At 43.8% G+C, this 22,918-nt stretch overlaps 1 protein-coding gene across 2 annotated transcripts in view; it reads right to left on the reverse strand.

Annotated features, from left to right (window-relative positions):
- The window catches only part of SAMSN1 (SAM domain, SH3 domain and nuclear localization signals 1), a 106,388-nt gene that overhangs the window by 78,417 nt on the left and 5,053 nt on the right, over window positions 1-22,918 (reverse strand). For both annotated transcript variants that reach the window (XM_056560856.1, XM_056560855.1), the window contains exons 4-6: window positions 20,790-20,855; window positions 14,331-14,436; window positions 11,174-11,538 (exon numbers count right to left, since the gene is read on the reverse strand). In XM_056560856.1, the coding sequence (XP_056416831.1) occupies window positions 11,174-11,538; window positions 14,331-14,436; window positions 20,790-20,855 (537 nt within the window). The remainder of the gene's footprint in view (window positions 1-11,173; window positions 11,539-14,330; window positions 14,437-20,789; window positions 20,856-22,918) is intronic.

Below are 22,918 nucleotides of genomic sequence, written 5' to 3' on the forward strand. Positions count from 1 at the left end.
CTCTGTTTGTACATGACACTTTCTGGGCCAGTTCTGTTTTTAAAGAGTACCTGTCACCAAACTAAACTTTTAATATATTGTTCCTTATGTAATTATAAGACACTTTGCTATTAACTTGCTCAACCTTGATATCTTGTTAATGTGATTGAAAAACGGCCACTAGGTGGCTCTGTTCTGTTTCCTGCACAAGTCAAACAGTTAGTTTGGTCTCCTCCCAGCCTGGCAGGAGATCAAACTCATGAAGTGCGTGCTGGGCATGGTGAGGCCACAGAGCTTTTTAACCCCTTAAGGACTCAGCCCATTTTGGCCTTAAGGACTCAGACAATTTAATTTTTACATTTTAATTTTTTCCTCCTCGCCTTTTAAAAATCATAACTCTTATATTTTCATCCACAGACTAGTATGAGGGCTTGTTTTTTGCGCGACCAGTTGTCCTTTGTAATGACATCACTCATTATATCATAAAATCTATGGCGCAACCAAAAAACACTATTTTTGTGGGGAAATTAAAACAAAAAACGCAATTTTGCTAATTTTGGAAGGTTTCGTTTTCACGCCGTACAATTTACGGTAAAAATTATGTGTGTTCTTTATTAGGAGGGTCAATACGATTAAAATGATACCCATTATTACGTACTTTTGTATTATTGTTGTGCTTAAAAAAAATCACAAACTTTTTAACCAAATTAGTACGTTTATAATCCCTTTATTTTGATGACCTCTAACTTTTTTATTTTTCCGTATAAGCAGCGGTATGGGGGCTCATTTTTTGCGCCATGATCTGTACTTTTTTTTGATACCACATTTGCTTATAAAAACTTTTAATACATTTTTTATATATTTTTTTTAATAAAATGTATTAAAAAAGTAGGAATTTTGGCCTTTTTTTTAATTTTTTTTCGTTCATGCCGTTCACCGTATGGGACCATTAACATTTTATTTTAATAGTTCGGACATTTACGCACGCGGCGATACCAAACATGTCTATAAAAAATTTTTTTTACGCTTTTTGGGGGTAAAATAGGAAAAAACGGACGTTTTACTTTTTTATTGGGGGAGGGGATTTTTCACTTTTTTTTTACTTTTACTTTTACATTTTTTTACATTTTTTTTTACACTTGAATAGTCCCCATAGGGGACTATTCATAGCAATACCATGATTGCTAATACTGATCTGTTCTATGTATAGGACATAGGACAGATCAGTGTTTTCGATGATCTTCTGCTCTGGTCTGCTCGATCACAGACCAGAGCAGGAGACGCTGGGAGCCGGAAGGAGGAAGGTGAGGGGACCTCCGTGCGGCGTTATGAATGATCGGATCCCCGTAGCAGCGGGAATGCGGGCGATCCGATCATTCATTCAAATCGCGCACTGCTGCAGATGCTGGGATCTGTATTGATCCCGGCACCTGAGGGGTTAATGGCGGACGCCCGCGAGATCGCGGGCGTCGGCCATTGCCGGCTGGTCCCTGGCTGCGATCAGCAGCCGGGATCAGCCACACATGACACGGGCATCGCTCCGATGCCCGCGGTTATGCACAGGACGTAAATGTACGTCCTGGTGCGTTAAGTACCATCTCACCAGGACATACATTTACGTCCTGCGTCCTTAAGGGGTTAAGCAGGAGGGGTGTTAGGAGTAGTTAGGGTATATAATCTGAGTTAGTTGAGAAAATATGGTTTGATGACAGGTACTCTTTCAGACTAGTTCAAATCAGCACAGGTGCTGAAGACATCTTTTCACTGAGCCTTAAAACTAGTAAGGCTAAGAGAAACCTGACGCTCTGATGGGAGATTTATTCCTGAGGGATGACACTTTAAAAGCGGACATTTACCTGTATGGATAACAAATTTGTTGAGTGTTTTGTTGGGTGACTTGTAGTAAGCCACCTGTACAAAGAGTTAAGAATGTTTGTATTAGTTAGCACTGGACAAGCAGGATTTATTGCAGTGTGAAGGCTGTATTTGTACTGTTGCCAGAAAATAGTAGACAGCAGAAGCCCTCCTAAAATATTACTACTGGGTTCTATAGAGATGGTATAATCTGGGGCTTGGATTACAGTATATTGTAGGAACTATATAGCAGTATAATGTGGGCTCTTCAAGGAAATATTGTTTGATACTCTATGTGATTTGCACACTCTCTTGTAGTATTGTGTGAGCTATGTACTATATGTCAGTATGGTGTTAACACATTATAGCAGTATTATGTGGGCAGAAATTACTAGAAACACTTAGGCCCCAAGTTACTACCCCAGACACCACCAGTTATGTCTGCTGTTTACAAATGGAATATTGACACGTATTTCCTATGACAACGTAAAAATAATAGTGTCATGATGAAACGAATGATAATGCAGGAGAGAAGCTCATTGTTTCAATGAAAGAAACATGTAAACTGGTGTGTATATATATATATATATATATATATATATATATATATATATATATATATATATATATATATATATATGAAATATCTGAGGTTTTCTCAGCAGCCCAACCTTCACTGGCCACATTTCCTGTCACAGAGCGCTTCTTGCTAACACAAAGGAAACCAATCTATCATGTCCTCCTAGCAGAGTCATTTCTGTCATAAAGTTTTAGTGGCCCTCTGTATTCATTATTCCATGACACAGTCATGACCTGCTCATATAAAACCTAATATATGTTTAAGTAAACTTTCCAAATATAATATAAGGAGGGAATTAACCTCTGTAAAGAACATCTTTTGATTTATAGGGTTTGTTCACACTGAGGAATTGACAAGGAATAAATTTGGATTGAAAATTTGGCAAATCTGCCATCTTCTGCTTGACACGAATCGGCACTGAAATGGTGCGGAAATGGTGCATAATTTCATGTAGCAAAGGAAATCAGGAGGAGGATCAGGAAATGCTGACGGAGTTCAGCCACATTGGGGTTTGATCCACAAAAACTCCACAACAATTCTGCTCCAAATTCATTTTGTCAGGAAAAATAAAGTCCCATAGATTTTTCCACCAGAAGAATAAACGTTTTCTATTTTCTGGCTTAACCCCTTAAGGACGCAGGGTTTTTAAATTTTTGCATTTTCATTTTTTCCTCATCACCTTCTAAAAATCATAACGCTTTCAATTTTGCACATAAAATTCCATAGGATGGCTTATTTTTTGCCCCACTAATTCTAGTTTGCAGTGACATTAGTCATTTTTCCAAAAAAATCTAAGACGAAACGGCAAAAAAATTTATTGTGCGACAAAAATTGAAGACAAAATGCCATTTTGTAATTTTGAGGGCTTCCGTTTCTACGCAGTGCATTTTTCCGTAAAAATGACACCTTATCTTTATTCTGTAGGTCCCTATGGTTAAAATGATACCCAACTTATATAGGTTTGATTTTGTCATACTTCTGAAAAAAAGCATAACTCCCTGCAGGAAAATGTATACGTTTAAAATTGTCATCTTCTGACATCTATAATTTTTTTTATATTTCATCATACGGGCTGGTATGAGGGCTCGTTTTTTGCATGATATAAAAAGTGACCAAAAATACGCTATTTTGGACTTTGCAATTTTTTGCTCGGACGCCATTGACCGCGTGGTTTAATTAACAACATATTTTTATAATTCGGACATTTCCGCACGTTCATACCACATATGTTCATTTTTATTTACACTATTTTTTTTATGTGTAAAGGGGGGTGATTCAAACTTTTATTAGGGAAGGGGTTAAATGACTTTTATTAACTTTTTTTTTTTTCACTTTTTTTCCGCAGTGTTATAGCTCCCATAGGGGGCTATAACACTGTACACACTGATCTTTTACACTGTTCACTGCAAAGCCATAGCTTTTCATTGATCAGTGTTATAGGCAGTCGATTGCTCAAGCCTGTATCTCAGGCTTGGAGCAATCAATCAAAGATCGGACGCGACGGAGCAAGGTAAGGGGACCTCCGCTATCGTGCTAGCTGATCGGGACATCGCGATTTTATCGCGATGGTCCCGATCAGCCCGACTGAGCTGCCGGGAAGCTTCCACTTTGATTTTAGACACGGCGATCAACTTTGATCGCCGCATCTAAAGGGTTAATAGTGCGCGGCACAACGATCGCCGCGCAGGGTCACGGCGTTACCCCGTTTTATTTACCGGGACCGGGCGTAGGGTGTACAGGTACGCCCTACTTCCTTAAGAGGTTAAAGAGGTACTTCGATTGAAAACTTCTTTTTTTAAATCAACTGGTGCCAGAAAGTTAAACAGATTTGTAAATTACTTCTATTAAAAAATCTTAATCCTTCCAGTACTTATTAGCTGCTGAATACTACAGAGGAAATACTTTTCTTTTTGGAACACAAAGCTCTCTGCTGAATCACGACCACAGTGCTCTCTGGTGACATCTCTGTCCATTTAAGGAACTGTCCAGGGCAGCATATGTTTGCTATGGGAATTTTTTCCTACTCTGGACAGTTCTTAAAATGGACAGAGATGTCAGCAGAGAGCACTGTGCTTGTTATGTCAGCAGAGAGAACTGTGTTCCAAAAAGAAAATAATTTCTTCTGTAGTATTCAGCAGCTAATACAGAAAGGTGCTAAGCCATGTATTCTACAAGGATGGATACTGTGATAAATATTCATGAGCAGCCATTTTGATTAAAACACAGATTTTCAGAAAGATCACATTGTGAGTTATATAATGACAACAAATTTGCCATTGCAAAGAATATACAGCGGGTGAAATAAGTACTGAACATTTTTCTCACTAAATATATTTCCATAGGCACTATTGACAACATTTTTACGAGATGTTGGCAACCAACCCAAGTAATCCATACATGCAAGAAACCAGAACAAATAAGAAATGACACAGGAAAAAAATATTAAACACCTGAAGAAAGAAGAAAGGGAAGTGCAAAAAGGCATGGAAAGCCAAGACAACAGCTGATATTTATCAGTAATTAAAAAGTAATCCAGCCCCTTGTGAGTGTAAATTAACATCAGCTGGTTCAGTCCCAACTCATGGCCTACAAATAGATCTTATTGCCAAGGTTTCACACAAGATACATCTCATGATGGGTAAAAGCAAAGAGCAGTCTCCAGACCTTCACAACCTAATTATTGCAAAACATAATGGGGGGCATTTACTAAGGGGTTTAGTCAGTTTTTTCTGACTATTTTTGGCGCAAAATTGTCGCAATTGCGCCTACCCTATAAATTGTGCGACTTTCCCTAGCAAGAGCTAGAAAGTAAAAAAAAAAATTCCCGCTTAATTTACGCAAGTTTTCAGTTTTTACTTGCAGTGGTCAGGAATTTATTAACTGAGACAGTCGCAGTTGCGCAATAAACTGTCGCAACGGCCATAAAAATTGACTAAATTTACTCCAGCTCCAACATGGAGCAGGAAAAGCTACTGCCGCCCGGGCTCCGACATACTTTCTCCTCGCTGCCCTCACTGCACTACCGGGACACTACAGTGATTTATATCCCCCCCTCTCACCTGCCAGCGCCACACAACTCCCATCTGTCTGCTGTTGCAAGACTACAAGTCCCAGCATGGCCTTACAGTGAGGACACGCTGGGAGTTGTAGTCTTGTAGCAGCGGGAGCTGAGCGGCGCGGGCGGGAGACAAGGGAGGGGGGGGGGGGGGGGTAGCGGGGAGGCCGTATGAGGAGCCCGGGCGGGAGACAAGGGGGGTAGCGGGGAGACCGTATGAGGAGCCCGGACGGCTGCACTGTAATGTCAGTCCGGGCTCCTGCCCTGAGAGCCATAGGCTTTGGCTGTCAGGGCATGCTGGGTGTTGTAGTTTTGCAACAGCTGGAGGGCCACAGTTTGCAGACCACTGGTGTGTGGTCTGTAAACTGTAGTCCTCCAGCTGTTGCAAAACTAAACAGCTGAAGGGGACCGGCGAAGAAGTTCACTTACCCTTCCGAGGCTCCAGCGACGATCGCTGACGGAGATCGTCGCGCGGCACTGTCGCGCAGCAGTGTCGTGCAGCGCTGGATCCTACGGAAGCCGGTAAGTTGCGCAAGCTTCCCAACCAGGGTGCCTCCAAATGTTGCAAGACTACAACTCCCAGCATGCCTGGACACCCTTTGGCTGTCCGGGCATGCTGGGAGTTGTAGTTTTGCAACAGCTGGAGGCACCCTTGCTGGGAAACACTGGCCTAAAACAGTGTTTCCCAACCAGGGTGCCTCCAGATGTTGCAAGAATACAACTCCCAGCATGCCTGGACAGCCATTGGCTGTCCGGGCATGCTAGGAGTTGTAGTTTTGCAACAGCTGGAGGCACCCTTGTTGGGAAACACTGGCCTAAAACAGTGTTTCCCAACCAGGGTGCCTCCAGATGTTGCAAGACTACAACTCCCAGCATGCCTGGACAGCCATTGGCTGTCCGGGCATGCTGGGAGTTGTAGTTTTGCAACAGCTGGAGGCACCCTTGTTGGGAAACACTGTCCTAAAACAGTGTTTCCCAACCAGGGTGCCTCCAGATGTTGCAAGACTACAACTCCCAGCATGCCTGGACAGCCATTGGCTGTCCAGGCATGCTGGGAGTTGTAGTTTTGCAACAGCTGGAGGGCCACAGTTTGCAGACCCCTGGTTTGTGGTCTGTAAACTGTAGTCCTCCAGCTGTTGCAAAACTAAACAGCTGAAGGGGACCGGCGAAGAGGTTCACTTACCCTTCCGAGGCTCCAGCGACGATCGCTGTCGGAGATCGTCGCGCGGCAGTGTCGTGCAGCGCTGGATCCTACGGAAGCCGGTAAGTTGCGCAGGCTTCCCAACCAGGGTGCCTCCAGTTGTTGCAAGACTACAACTCCCAGCATGCCTGGACAGCCTTTGACTGTCCAGGCATGCTGGGGCTTGTAGTTTTGCAACATCTGGAGGCACCCTGGTTGGGAAACACTGTTTTAGGCCAGTGTTTCCCAGCCAGGTTGCCTCCAGATGTTGCAAAACTACAACTCCCAGCATGCCTAGACAGCCTTTGACTGTCCAGGCATGCTGGGACTTGTAGTTTTGCAACATCTGGAGGCACCCTGGTTGGGAAACACTGTTTTAGGCCAGTGTTTCCCAGCCAGGTTGCCTCCAGATGTTGCAAAACTACAACTCCCAGCATGCCTAGACAGCCTTTGACTGTCCAGGCATGCTGGGACTTGTAGTTTTGCAACATCTGGAGGCACCCTGGTTGGGAAACACTGTTTTAGGCCAGTGTTTCCCAGCCAGGTTGCCTCCAGATGTTGCAAAACTACAACTCCCAGCATGCCTAGACAGCCTTTGACTGTCCAGGCATGCTGGGACTTGTAGTTTTGCAACATCTGGAGGCACCTTGGTTGGGAAACACTGTTTTATTCCAGTGTTTCCCAGCCAGGTTGCCTCCAGATGTTGCAAAACTACAACTCCCAGCATGCCTAGACAGCCTTTGACTGTCCAGGCATGCTGGGGCTTGTAGTTTTGCAACATCTGGAGGCACCCTGGTTGGGAAACACTGTTTTAGGCCAGTGTTTCCCAGCCAGGTTGCCTCCAGATGTTGCAAAACAACAACTCCCAGCATGCCTAGACAGCCTTTGACTGTCCAGGCATGCTGGGGCTTGTAGTTTTGCAACATCTGGAGGCACCCTGGTTGGGAAACACTGTTTTAGGCCAGTGTTTCCCAGCCAGGTTGCCTCCAGATGTTGCAAAACTACAACTCCCAGCATGCCTAGACAGCCTTTGACTGTCCAGGCATGCTGGGACTTGTAGTTTTGCAACATCTGGAGGCACCTTGGTTGGGAAACACTGTTTTATTCCAGTGTTTCCCAGCCAGGTTGCCTCCAGATGTTGCAAAACTACAACTCCCAGCATGCCTAGACAGCCTTTGACTGTCCAGGCATGCTGGGGCTTGTAGTTTTGCAACATCTGGAGGCACCCTGGTTGGGAAACACTGTTTTAGGCCAGTGTTTCCCAGCCAGGTTGCCTCCAGATGTTGCAAAACTACAACTCCCAGCATGCCTAGACAGCCTTTGACTGTCCAGGCATGCTGGGGCTTGTAGTTTTGCAACATCTGAAGGCACCCTGGTTGGGAAACACTGGCCTAAAACAGTGTTTCCCAACCAGGGTGCCTCCAGATGTTGCAAAACTACAAGTCCCAGGTTGGGAAACACTGTGCCCGGCCTCCGCCCCACCTTACTGTAAGGGCATGCTGGGAGTTGTAGTCCTGCAGCTGGGGGCAGGGGACAAGCTTGTCACATTTATTATCACCTGCTCACACATCTCCTGCACCACACAACTACAACTCCCAGCATGTCCTTACTGTAAGGGCATGCTGGCAGTTGTAGTCGTGCGGGGCGGGAGATGTGTGAGCAGGTGATAATAAATGTACTAACCCATTTTTTTGTTTTCTTCTCATTTCAGATCCGTGTATCCTGTGGACTCCTTCGGATTCGGTGGACTACTTCGATGACCAGCGTTTTTCTTTGTTTGATTTTAATAAAATGGTTAACGAGGGCTTGTGGGGGAGTGTTTTTTGTAATAAAAATTTTTTAAAACCTGTTGTGTTTTTTTCTTACTTTACTAGACAGGCTTAGTAGTGGAAGCTGTCTTATAGACAGAGTCCATTACTAACCTGGGCTTAGCGCTAGCCACAAAAACAGCTAGTGCTAACCCCCTATTATTACCCCGGTACCCAACGCCACAGGGGTGCCGGGAAGAGCCGGTACCAACAGGCCTGGAGCGTCAAAAATGGCGCTCCTGGGCCTAGGCGGTAACAGGCTGGCGTTATTTAGGCTGGGGAGGGCCAGTAACAATGGTCCTCGCCCACCCTGGGAACGTCAGACTGTTACTGTTTGGTTGGTATTTGGCTGAGAATGAAAATAGAGGGGACCCTATGCGTTTTTTTTTTTTAAATAAATAATTAAATATATTAAAAAAACGCATAGGGTCCCCCTATTTTTATTCTCAACCAAATACCAACCAAACAGTAACAGCCTGACGTTACCAGGGTGGGCGAGGACCATTGTTACTGGCCCTCCCCAACCGAAATAACGCCAGCCTGTTACCGCCTAGGCCCAGGAGCGCCATTTTTGACGCTCCGGGCCTGTTGGTACCGGCTCTTCCCGGCACCCCTGTGGTGTTGGGTACCGGGGTAATAATTGGGGGTTAGCGCTAGCTGTTTTTGTGGCTAACGCTAAGCCCAGCTTAGTAATGGACTCAGTCTATAAGACAGCTTCCACTACTAAGCCTGTCTAGTAAAGTAAAATAAAAATAAAACACAACAGGTTTTAAAAAAAATTTATTACAAAAAACACTCCCCCACAAGCCCTCGTTAACCATTTTATTAACATCAAGCAAAGAAAAACGCTGGTCATCGAAGTAGTCCACCGAATCCGAAGGAGTCCACAGGATACACAGATCTGTAGAAGAAGTAACCAAAAAAAAAAAAAGTGTAAGTACATTTAGGGAGAAAAAAACTGTGTTAAAAAAATGTAATAAACACACACACACACACACACACACACACTAAACGCCGTTTACCACTTCTGAGCCATGACTACAATTTACAGTGATCCCTCAACTTACAATGGCCTCAACATACAATAGTTTCAACAAACAATGGTCTTTTCTGGACCATCGTAAGTTGACTTTGGCTGTCCAGGCATGCTGGGAGTTATAGTTTTGCAACAGCTGGAGGCTCCCTGCTTGGGAAACACTGACATAGACAGTGATTTACAGCTCACAGCAGATCTTTATTACTTTTATATGTAAGGATTTGCTTTATCTATATCAGTTATCTACTTATTTTTCTTTGTCACTTTTTCCTATTTTTGGATGACATTTTGGTGCCTTTAGAACCAATTACCCTGTTTCCATAGAGTTATGGTCTCAACATACAATGGTTTCAACTTACAATGGTTTTCCTGGAACCAATTAATATTGTAACTTGAGGGACCACTGTAGTTATTGAATTATTTAGATGTGGTGAAAAAGCTAAAAAAAAACTCAAAAACAAAAGATCCAGAAGGAAACCAGCAGCCAAACCTATTCAGACAGCAGGAAAAAGGAACAGACTATTTTTTCTACTACATGAAGTAAATTTCCCACTTTTGCCTATGTGTGCCAAATTTATTAATGCCGTGCAACAATTTAGTAAATTTGTCGCACATAGTCAAAAATGAAGTAGAAAAAACCAGGGTAAAAACCAGACTACATAGTAAAAGATTAGTAAATGCCCCCCATTGTTGTTGGATACAGGCACATTTCTAAGCTTCTGAATGTTCCATTGAGCACTGTTGGGACCATAATACGGAAGTGGAAAGACATTTCACCATAAATTTGCCCTGACCAGGTAGGTGCTCCTCACAATATGTCTGACAGAGGAGAGAGAAGAATCATCAGAAGAGTTGTCCAAGAGTAGAGGACACTTGTGAGGAGATTCAAAAAGATCTGGAATTAGCAGGTGCTGTTGTCTAAAAAAAACAGTATTTAGTGAGAAAAATGGTGACGTCTTTAATACTAATTTCACCCGCTGCATATTACAATGTGATTTTAACATGATTTTTTACAGGATATATCATTAAAGGAGGATCTGTAGTGCTGTAAATTTTATCCCCTGCGCTCGGACCCCCCACAATCTATTACTTATCCCCTATCCTTCAATAGGGGATAAAGTTTACAGCACTACAGATCTCCTTTAATGTCTGGTAGGTGGGAGTCCCAGAGATGGTTCTTGCATCTATCTCGAGATCAAGGGCCTGCTAACCCCTTGGTCCTGAAAGGGGATCAGGAAGCTGAAAACAGCTAACTTGGCTGTTTTACACAGTTCATGTAACTTCTCTGACTTTAATGGGAGTTGTGTAAACAGTGTAGCACTTGAATCCTGCATCTGAATCCTGTGGATATGCCAAAAATGTCCCAGATCTGTAGACATGATAATATCGGGGTACCACTTTATGGAGCCCCCACAATTATCTCCTCCACCCAACACTGCCAAAAAAAATCTATGAAGCGAAGTATGCGGTATATAACAGGTATGACAGCCACATGGCAATAAAACAACATCGTTTTTTTTGGGGGGGTGGGGGGGGGGGGTGTTTTTAGAACTTTTTTCCTTGGTCCCTTCCACTTTTTGGAAATATTATAAACACATTTTTTCTTTCATATCTACAGTTTAATAGCATTAGTATCCTGGAAACATAAACAATGCATGAAGAAGTTTTGGAGGTGACTTACCCAAGCATATGGAAGATCTGTGTCAGTGAAGGAACAGGAGAGTTTGGCCTGGTGGTTACAACAGACGCATCGCTCCCATTCTTCTGTATGTGATGGCGAGAAAATGAAAGGATCAAAGTGATCAGGAAAGGATTTCCAGTCCATGAGGAAGTGAGAGTTCTCTGGACACGGGACCGTACTTTTTGGAGGTTTCCATTTGAGGTTGAAGGACCTGTCTAAGGATGCGCAGCTCTGCTCTGTATATTGCTCCGCTTCTTGTCTTTTCCTGACAGGCTCTTTTGTGACTTTCCTTTCTTGGGATTTTGTTAGCTTCATACATGTTATTAATGTCTCTTCTTCCTCCTCTTCAATGTCCTGGGTAGGAGCTGTGAATGGAACATGATCAGCATTATTATTTGTATTTCTGTTGTATTAGATTTTTTTCATGAAAGAGATGTCCTGCATAAGGGTACATTCACATGGGTTTATTCCTTTTCAAACTCACAGCGGATTTTCCACTGCGAGTTTGAAAAGGGGTAAAATCTCCCACAGCTTATCTTTGCCAGCAGAATCTCCACTGTTAAAAATCCACAGCAGACCCCATTGAAGTCAGTAGGGTTTGTGGCTGATTTCCAACAGTGAAGATTCCGCTGGTGAAAATCTGCTGTGGGTAGCGCTGAGACCCTGCCCCTTTCCAAACTCGCAGTGGGAAATCTGCTGCAAGTTTGAAAAGGAATTAACCCCTGTGAACGTACCCTTACATGGTAGCAGAGCTACAAATTCAAATTTAACTGCACATTTTTATTTTAACACATAAATGTTTTTCATTGTATTGGTTCCTCAAAATATCTGGGACTGGTCTACACGTGGCAGAATATTATCACCATAGATTTGGCCACAAATGGTTTTGCTGCGCATTGTGCTTCATATTTACTGAGGCCTTTCACAGTAAAATTAGCCAACATTTCAGGTACAGAATGAGCACACTGTGGATTTATAATAAATACATCTTCTCCATGTGTCCAAGTAATGTCCCCGCTTTGTCTCAGAATTCTGTGACTTGCTGTAAGACAACTACCTGCAGCAGGAGCCCCCCCTCCCTTCTCAATGCCCTGTCTGGAATATAACACAAAAGATTGTTAAAGGGTAACTCCGGTGGAAAACAATTCTTTTTCAAATTTTTACTGGTGCCAGAAAGTTAAACAGTTTTGTAAACTACTTCTATTTAAAAATGTTTAATCCTTCCAATACTTATCAGCTGCTGTATGCTCCAGAGAAAGCTGTGTAGTTCCTTTCTGTCTGACCACAGTGCTCTCTGCTGACACCTCTGTCTGTATCAGGAATTGTCCAGAGTAGGGGCAAATCCCCATAGCAAACCTCTCCTGCTCTGGACAGTTCCTGACATGGACAGAGGTGTCAGCAGAGAGCACTGTGGTCAGACAGAAAGGAACTACACAACTTTCTTTGTAGTATACATCATGTGATAAGTTTTGGAAGGATTACGATTTTTAAATAGAAGCAATTTACAAATCTGTTTACATTTTTGGCATCAGTAGATAAAAAAATAAAAACATTTTCCACCAGAGTACCCCATTAACCCTGTGTCTCCCTTTGCTAGAACTCTTCACTGTTGACCAAATGGAACTCATGAGCAAGAAATAAATCCCTGTACAGTGGTCCCTCAACATACAATGGTAATCCGTTCCAAATGAACCATCGTTTGTTGAAACCATCGTATGTTGAGGGATCCGTGCAATGTAAAGTATAGAAAGTTATGCTCACCTGTCCCCACCGCTCCGGACCAGTCACCGCTGCCCTGGATGTTGCGCTCCATCGCTGTCCCCCGCGTCCCCGTGGTGTCCCCGCCGCTCTGGGAACGTCTCTGCTGCCCGGGTATGTCTCTCTCACGTCACCATCATCATGTCACTATGCACGCCGCTCCTATTGGATGATGGGATGGCGTGCGCGGCGACATGATGACGACGATGGAGAGCGCCGGCAATGGAGGGGATCCAGAAAAGGAGAACACGGCGCACCGTAAACGGCTATCTTGCGGCAGCTAATGCAGTCAGCGCTGCCGGATAGCCGTTTATGCGATGACTCCTGGAAGACAGCGGAGGGGACCTCCGGCTGCCGTGAAGGATGATCGGATCGCCGCGGCAGCGCTGCGGGCGATCCGATCATCCAACTAAGTGACCGCGATCCTGCAGATGCCGTGATCGGTATTGATCACGGCATCTGAGGGGTTAATGGCGGACATCCGGTTATGCTTAGGACGTAAATGTATGTCCTGGTGCGTTAAGTACCCCCTCACCAGGATGTACATTTACGTCCCGCGTCGTTAAGGGGTTAAAGGGGTACTCCTGTGGAAAACATTTTTTTAAAATCAACTGGTGCCAGAAAGTTAAACAGATTTGTAAATTACTTCTATAAAAAAATCTTAATCCTTCCAGTACTTATTAGCTGCTGAATACTATAGACGAAATGGTTTTCTTTTTGGAACACAGAGCTCTCTGCTGACATCATGACCACAGTGCTCTCTGCTGACATCTGCTGTCCATTTTAAGAACTGTCCAGAGTAGGAGAAAATCCCCATATGCTGCTCTGGACAGTTCTCAAAAATGGACAGAGATGTCAGCAGAGAATACTGTGGTCATGATGTGAGCAGAGAGCTCTGTGTTCCAAAAGGAAAGCCATTTCCTCAGCTAATAAGTACTGGAAAGATTAAGATTTTTTAATAGAAGTAATTTACAAATCTGTTTAACTTTCTGGCACCAGTTGATTTAAAAAAAAAAAAAAAAAAAAAAAAAAAAAAAGTTTTCCACGGGAGTACCCCTTTATATCAGTGGTCTCCAAACTGTGGACATCTAGATGTTGCAAAAATAAAACTCCCATGAGAACTGGCACAACTATTAGCGCAGAGTTTCCCAACCAACGTGCCTCCAGCTGTTGCAAAACTACAACTCCCAGCATGCCCGGACAGCCGTTGGATGTCCGGGCATGCTGGGAGTTGTAGTTTTACAACAGCTGGAGGTCCACGGTTGGGAGACCACTGCTTTACGTGCATTAAATTCTATTATATATTCTAAGTGTCACCATTCTGTAATATCAAATCTGCAACCAAAAATAATGAAGAAGAAGAGGATGAACCAAGAGATGCGTGCAACGAAATCCTTACTTTGTAACAGAGCATGTCTCACATCATCACTGGCCTTTTTATTCCGGACTATTTTCTGTAGTCTTTTTAACGTCCCCATTGACTCGGATTTACTGTCATCCATTTCCTGTTAAGAAACGTGCAAGCCCTGTAGGTTCACTGGTCATACTGAATAACAATACAAAACAATAGTATTACAATCTACCTGTTAGTTGCATCACCTTACAAATTTCTGGGATCTTACACCTCGTAATCCTGCTGGGGTATAGAAACAGTATAAAAGGGGAATTACTGGATTTTTTTTTTATTTGACTATGCTACAGGGGCTGTAAAGTTAGTGTAGTTCATAATATAGGGTCTGTACCTGTGTTTGATGGCTGGTCTTGCAATTCATATGTGATTTTTGCCCCGATGTTTATTTTTAACAGCACACAAAAGGGGTTTTGTCTCAGGTTTTCCAAGGTTGCAGTGTGGCCCGAGACATTACATCACTAGTCAGTTGTTCAGAGGGAGCATGTCTGCTTTGATGGGTGGATTCACCGCCGGCGGGGGGCTTTGGGGGGGGGGGGGGAGGTTAATCATTCTGCAGGGAATTGCAGTATTGCAACAGCTGGAGGCACCATTGACCATTGTCAGAAAACACTGGTCTATTGCTTACAGCACAGCATGAGAGCTCAAGTGTGCTTCAAGGGGTGGGAGGGCTGATGTGTTGGAGTGAGAAAAATGACCTCACACTTACAACTAAGGAATCATGGGACACGTAGTTAGAGGGAGGGAACTCCAACAGGAAATAGCCATTTCACAAAAAGATAGTAGCAATGTTATGGTGGATTCAGAAAACAGTCACTTAGCTACAAAACAAGCACGGATCCTTCCTAAGCATGTCTATTACTGTCTGGCAGGTAAGTTTTGGATAACGCACTTAAATGGCTGTGTGGTTTAAAAAAGTGACATAATGCAGAAGATGACTATAAGATTGGTACTGCGGGAATGGCATAGCATTCATATGATAAGTGTAATACTGTTTATATGCCTTTGGAGTTGTTTGGGGGTTATTTTATAATAACAGAATAACCCTGGTCAAAACTGTGTGGATAGCTGCAAAAACATGGGATGTGTATATGTCCTTGTGTAACTTGTCACAACAGTTTCTTAAAAGAAGATAAAGGGCATTCAATATAGAGGTACAGCTGTTAAAGGGGTACTCCGGTGAATTTTATTTATTTTTTTAAATCAACTGGTGCCAGAACGTTAAAGAGATTTGTAAATTACTTCTATTAAAAAATCTTAATCCTTCCTGTACTTATTAGCTGCTGAATACTACAGTGGAAATTCTTTTCCTTTGAAACACAGAGCAGTCTGCTGACATCATGACCACAGTGCTCTCTGCTGACATCTCTGTCCATTTTATGAACTCTCCAGAACAGCATATGTTTGCTATGGGGATTTCCTTTTACCCTGGACAGTTCCTAAAATGGACAGAGATGTCAGCAGAGAGCACTGTGCTCATGATGTCAGCAGACAGCTCTGTGTTTCAAAGGAAAAGAATTTCCACTGTAGTATTCAGCAGCTAATAAGTACAGGAAGGATAAAGATTTTTTAATAGAAGTAATTTACAATTCTGTTTAACGTTCTGGCACCAGTTGATTTAATTAAAAAAAAAAAAAAGTTTTTCACCGGAGTACCCCTTTAACCCCTTAAGGACCCAGGACGTGACGTCCTGGCACCCTGGGCTTTAAGGACCCAGGACGTCCCCGGACGTCCTGACGTTTTTCGGTCCCTGTCGCGCGCCGGGCAAAGATCGGAAGCGGATGCCTGCTGAAATGCTTCATCAGGCATCCAGGGCAAACGCCGAGGGGGGCCATGTCGGCCCCCCATGTCGGCGATCGTCTCAAATCGCGAGGGAAATCGCCCCTGCGATCTGCAGCGTTACCGGGCTGATCGGGTCTCTGGGACCCGACCGCCCGGTAATTTTGCATGATCCCGGTTGTCACAGACAGCCAGGACCATGCTAACGTATAGGAGCGAGGTGGCAAGCCTGCCACCTCCTCCTATCCCCAGCGATTCCTAACCGACCAATCGCAGGGGGGGGGGGCAGTTACTTCCTCCCGCCCTGCCCGGCCCCTGGAAGTCCGGAGAGAACGGGAGAAAGACCGGAGGAAGCGGTGGGGGACGGGGGAGTGCTGGGGACCGGCCCCGGTACTTACCTCGTCCCTGAAGACCCGGATCCCGGCAGCGGAGACGGCGGCGGTGGCGACAGGTGAGTTGATCTTCCGTGGCGTTGCAGGACCTTTGCAGCAGTCCAGACTGCCGTAAAGCGATCCGGACTGCTCCATCTGGTCCCCTTACACTACAATTCCCAGCATGCCCAGACAGCCCTTGGCGTCTGGGCATGCTGGGATTTGCAGTTTTGAAACATCTGGAGGTCCACAGTTTGGAGACCACTGTGCCCTTCCAGATGTTGCAAAACTACACATCCTCAGCATGCCCTTACTGTCCAGGCATGCTGGGAGTTGTAGTTCTGTAACATCTGGCCCTTCAAATGTTGCAGAACTACAACTCCCAGCATGCCTGGACAGTTTTGGCATACTAGGAGTTGTAGTTTTGCAACATCTGGAAGGGCACAGATTGGGAACCACTGTATTAGTGGTCTGCAAACTGTAGTCCTCCAGATGTTGCAAAACTACAACTCCAAGCATGCTGGGAGTTGTAGTTCGGCAACATCTGGCTCTAAAGATGTTGCCAAACTACTACTTCCAGCATGCCTGAGAATGCTGGGAGTTGTGGTTTTGCAACAACTGGAGGCACACTGGTTGGGAAACATTGTCTGTTTCCTAACTCAGTGTTTCCCAACCCGCGTGCCTCCAGCTGTTGCAAAACTATAACTACCAGCATGCACTGATGGACCGTGCATGCTGGGAGTTGTAGTTTTGCAACAGCTGAAGGCCCCCCTGTGAATGTACAGGGTACATTCACATGGGCAGGGGGCTTACAGTGAGTATCAGGCTGCAAGTTTGCTATGCAGCAAATTTTGCGCTGCAGCTAAAACTCGCAGCGGGAAACACCCTGTAAAAATGAAAAACGTCTGGTACACCATTGTTTCCAAAATGGAGCCTCCAGCTGTTGCAAAACAACAACTCCCAGTATTGCCGGACAGCCGCTGACTGTCCAAGCATGCTGGGAGTTTTGCAACAGCTGGAGGCACCCTGTTTGGGAATCACTGGCGTAGAATACCCCTATGTCCACCCCTATGCAAATCCCTAATTCAGGCCTCAAATGCGCATGGCGCTCTCACTTTGGAGCCCTGTCGTATTTCAAGGCAACAGTTTAGGGTCACATATGGGGTATCGCCGTACTCGGGAGAAATTGCCTAACAAATTTTGGGGGGCTTTTTCTCCTTTCACCCCTTATGAAAAGGTGAAGTTGGGGTCTACACCAGCATGTTAGTGTAAAAAAAAAAATTTTTTACACTAACATGCTGGTGTTGCCCTATACTTTAAAGAGGTAAAAGGGAAAAAAGCCCCCCAAAATTTGTAACACAATTTCTCCCGACTACGGAGATACCCCATATGTGGGCGCAAAGTGCTCTGGGGGCGCACAACAAGGCCCAGAAGGGAGAGTGCACCATGTACATTTGAGATGATTTGCACAGGGCTGGCTGATTGTTACATCGGTTTTGACAAACGCAAAAAAAAAAAAAAAACATGTGACCCTATTTCGGAATCTACACCCCGAACAGAATGTAATGAGGGGTGCAGTGAGAATTTACACCCCACTGGTGTCTGACAGATCTTTGGAACAGTGGGCTGTGCAAATTAAACATTTTGTACAGCCCACTGTTCCAAAGATCTGACAGACACCAGTGGGGGGTAAATGCTCACTGTACCCCTTGTTACGTTCCTCAAGGGGTCTAGTTTCCAAAATGGTATGCCATGTCGGGGTTATTTTGCTGTCCTGGCACCATAGGGGCTTCCTAAATGCGACATGCCCCCCAACCAAAATTTGCTCTCAAAAAGCCAAATATGACGCCTTCTCTTCTGAGCATTGTAGTTCGCCCGTAGTGCACTTTAGGTCAACTTATCGGGTACCTCCATACTCAGAAGAGATGGGGTTACAAATTTTGGGGGGTATTTTCTGCTATTAACCCTTGCAAAAATGTGAAATTTGGGGGGAAACACATTTTAGTGAAAAAATTATTATTTTTTTTACGTATGCAAAAGTCGAGAAAACCCCTGTGGGGTATTAAGGCTCACTTTATTCCTTGTTACATTCCACAAGGGGTCTAGTTTCCAAAATGGTATGACATGTGTTTTTTTTGCTGTTATGGCACCATAGGGGCTTCCTAAATGCAACATGCCTCCCAAAAACCATTTCAGAAAAACATACTCTCCAAAATCCCCTTGCCGCTCCTTTGCTTATGAGCCCCCTACTGCGCCCGCCGAACACTTTACATAGACATATGAGGTATGTGCTTACTCGAGAGAAATTGGGCTACAAAAACAAGTATAAATTTTCTTCTTTTACCCCTTGTAAAAATTCAAAAATTGGGTCTACAAGAACATGCGAGTGTAAAAAATTAAGATTGTGAATTTTCTCCTTCACTTTGCTGCTATTCCTGTGAAACACTTAAAGGGTTAAAATGCTGACTGAATGTCATTTTGAATACTTTGGGGGGTGCAGTTTTTATAATGGCGTCATTTGTGGGCTATTTCTAATATGAAAACCCTTCAAATCCACTTCGAACCTGAACTGGTCCCTGAAAAATAGTGAGTTTGAAAAATTTTTTAAAAATTGGAAAATTGCTGCTGAACTTTGAAGCCCTCTGGTGTTTTCCAAAAGTAAAAACACGTCAATTTTATGATGCAAACATAAAGTGGACAGATTGTATATGTGAATAAAAAAATGTATTTGGAATATCCATTTTCCCTACAAGCAGAGAGCTTCAAAGTTAGAAAAATGCCAAATTTTCAAATTTTTCATCAAATTTGGGGATTTTTTACCAAGAAAGAATGCTTACCACAAAAATTTACCAATATGTTAAAGTAGAATAATATGTCACGAAAAAAACAATCTCGGAATCAGAATGATAACTAAAAGCATTCCAGAGTTATTAATGTTTAAAGTGACAGTGGTCAGGTGTGCAAAAATGGCCGGGTCCTAAGGTGTAAAATGGCTGGGTCCTTAAAGGGGTACTCCACCCCTGGCATCTTATCCCCTATCCAAAGGATAGGGGATAAGATGTTAGATCGCCGCAGTCCCGCTGCTGGGGACCCCGGGGATCGCCGTTGCGGCACCCCGCCATCATTACTGCACAGAGTGAGTTCACTCTGTGGATAATGACGAGCGATACAGGGGCCGGAGCTTCGGCCTTGGGGTTTAGTTATCCAGTTGATATATGGCCTCTTACTACCCCAGGGTAGTTTGTTTAGTTTAGTTGCCCATTAAATTAGTGGTAAACAGATTACACATTGGAATCCATGTGGAAAAGGAAACTATGTGTGATCAAACCCTTACTGCTTAAAGGGGTACTCCGCCCCTAAACATCTTATCCCCTATCCAAAGGATAGGGGATAAGATGTCAGATCACTGCGGCCCTGCTGCTGGGGACCCCCGGGATTGGCGCTGCGGCACTGCGCTATCATTACTGCACAGAGCGAGTTCGCTCTGTGCGTAATGACGGGCGATACAGGGGACGGAGCAGCGTGACGTCATGGCTCCGCCCCTGGTGACATCACGGCCCTTCCCCTTAATGCAAGTCTATGGCAGAGGGCGTGGCGACCACGCCCCCTCCCATAGACTTGTATTGAGGGGGCGGGAGCTGTGTCGTAACGATGCTCCGGCCCCTGTATTGCCTGTCATTACGTGCAGAGTGAACTCGCTCTGTGCAGTAATGATGGCGGGGTGCCCCAGCGGCGATCCCCGGGGTCTCCAGCAGCAGGACCGCGGCGATCTGACATCTTATCCCCTATCCTTTGGATAGGGGATAAGATGTCTAGGGGCGGAGTACCCCTTTAAATAATGATTTAGCCACTGCTAATATATAATAACAGTATAGCAATAGAAAGTAAATAACTTAGGTCACAGTCACACTGCCGGTTGTCTCCGGCAGTGTGAAGCCCGTTATTTTAGGATCGCGAAAAGCCGGAGAAAAAATTGTGCTTGCACCGTCTTTTTCTCCGTCTTTTTTCTCCAAAAACGTACTAAAAAAGAGGTACATTTCATTATAAATAAGTGTTCAAAGGCAATTTGTGTATATGCATTTATTTAACTACTTGAACTATAGGTGGGGGCTGCATTGTTTGCAGGTGATTACGTTTGCTATCCTTCAGTAAAGTCATTCAGCTGCCCTGGGCATGGATTTTAGCTGACATAGAGATGGGTCTGTATTAAAGGATCTTGTTTATTACCTAAATAACTTGTATGTGAACAATTCCATTGAATGCATACAACTCCTTATTATATACATGTATTTTTTCTTACTATTTCATTAGTGTTCCCAGGCGGACCTTGGTTCCGTGGTGTATTCCATTGTTCGTATGGCGGAATCTGTCAAAAATGACACATTAGGTAGTTACAGCTAGTGTTGAGCGGCATAGGCCATATTCGAATTCGCGAATATTCGCGAATATATGGACGAATATTCGTCATATATTCGCGAATATTCGCACATTCGTTATATTCCCGTTTTATTTTCGCATATGCGAACATTCGCGTATGCGAAAACTATCATATGTGCATATTAGCATATACAAAATTAACATACGCGAAAATTCGCATATGTGAAAATTCGCATGTGCTAATTTTCGCATATGCTAATTTTCGCATATGCGAATTTTCGCGCGCCAGTCTCACACAGTAGTATTAGAGCCTTCTTTACACCACACAAGCTGGAAGCAGAGAGGGATGATCACTGTGATGTGTACTGTGAAAAAAAAAAAAAAAAAAAAACAATATTCGTAATTACGAATATATAGCGCTATATTCGCGAAATTCGCGAATTCGCGAATATGCGATATTCGCGAATAATATTCGAATTGCGAATATTCGTGAGCAACACTAGTTACAGCCATATTATAGATATTAGAGTTTAGTTCTTTTAAGACAGAGTTCCAACTCTCCTGCGTATCTAGCAATTATGGGCGTTAAACCAATACAACTTAACATGTATAGTGTGAACTGTCAATAGTCCAACAAGATGACTACTGTTTTAATGCTGTAACCACCTATTTCGGATGATTGAGATTTGAGAGCCACAACCTCCTGCTATTCAAAACCATCAATTCCTTTAGTGTTAGGAATGATCAACGATTTGCCTGTCATATATTACTGCCTGAATTGAATTAACATGGGTAAGGCTAGGATTCCACTGAGGTTTTTGCATTGCGTTTTTTAGGCTTAAAAATGCCAGAAAAACTGCTACTGTTTATCCCTGCATTTTGGCGTTTTTACCTTTGTGTGGAATTTGCCCCCTTTGGCACAGGGATGTAAAAAAAAATTATTTAATATATATATTTTTTTATAACGAAATTTTAATTCATTTTAAAAGTGTGTGTGTGTGTGTTCAATTTTTTCCTTTATCTTTTAATTTTTTTAAGGTAGTACTACTACTCCCAGCATGTAACAGACTGTTCCATGATAGGAGTAGTAGTACCTGTACTAATAGACATATCGACCCTGGGTGTCACTCCTGACACCAGATGCGATCATCCATAATATAGCAGAGATGCGGAGCGGCTCTATACAGCGCTCACATCTCTGCAGTATACTCCGGCAAGTGATGTGAATAGAACTCAGAATTCATATTTTCTGCCCAGAGTGGGGATTGGCCGGATGGTTGCAGCCAATTACCTCTCTCAGGGGAAATATGAATGAGTGATGTTCTATTCATGTTACCGGCCGGCCGGAGTATAGTGCAGAGATGCGGAGTGCAGGAGAAAGCTGCTCTGCATCTCTGCAATAGATAGGATGATCGCATCGGGTATCAGGAGTGACACTCGCTGTGATCTGTCCTTAACTGCAGGTACTACTGCTCCCAACATGGAGCACACTTTGCTCCATGCTGGGAGCTGTAGTACCTGCATTAATAGACAGATCGCAGTGGGTGTTACTTCTCACACCTGTTGCGATCTGTCTATTAATGCAGGTACTACAGCTCCCAGCATGGAGCAGAGTGTGCTCCAAGTTGGGAGCAGTAGTACCTGCAGTTAAGTAAAGATCACAGCGGATGTCACTACTGACACCCGCTGTGATCCACCTGTATAATGTATAGATGCGGCCGCTCTTCTATGGTCCCCTGCACTGACGTATAGATACACCTATTCATATTTCCCACAGAGAGTTGTGATTGGCTGAAACCATCTGGCCAATCACAGCTCTCTGTGGGAAATATGAATAGGTTTATATATACGGCAGTGCAAGGGACCATAGAAGAGCGGCCGCCCGTATCTATACATTATACAGCAGGATCGCAACGGACCCGGGGCAAACTGTTAATTAGTACAGGTACTACTACTCCCATCATGGAACAGTGTGTTCCATGCAGGGAGTAGTAATACTACCTAAAAAATGTTTTAAAAAAAAGAATGTGAAACACACACACACACACACAC

This window comes from Hyla sarda, chromosome 2 (genome assembly GCF_029499605.1).
Source record: "Hyla sarda isolate aHylSar1 chromosome 2, aHylSar1.hap1, whole genome shotgun sequence".
Taxonomy (NCBI): Eukaryota; Metazoa; Chordata; class Amphibia; order Anura; family Hylidae; genus Hyla; species Hyla sarda.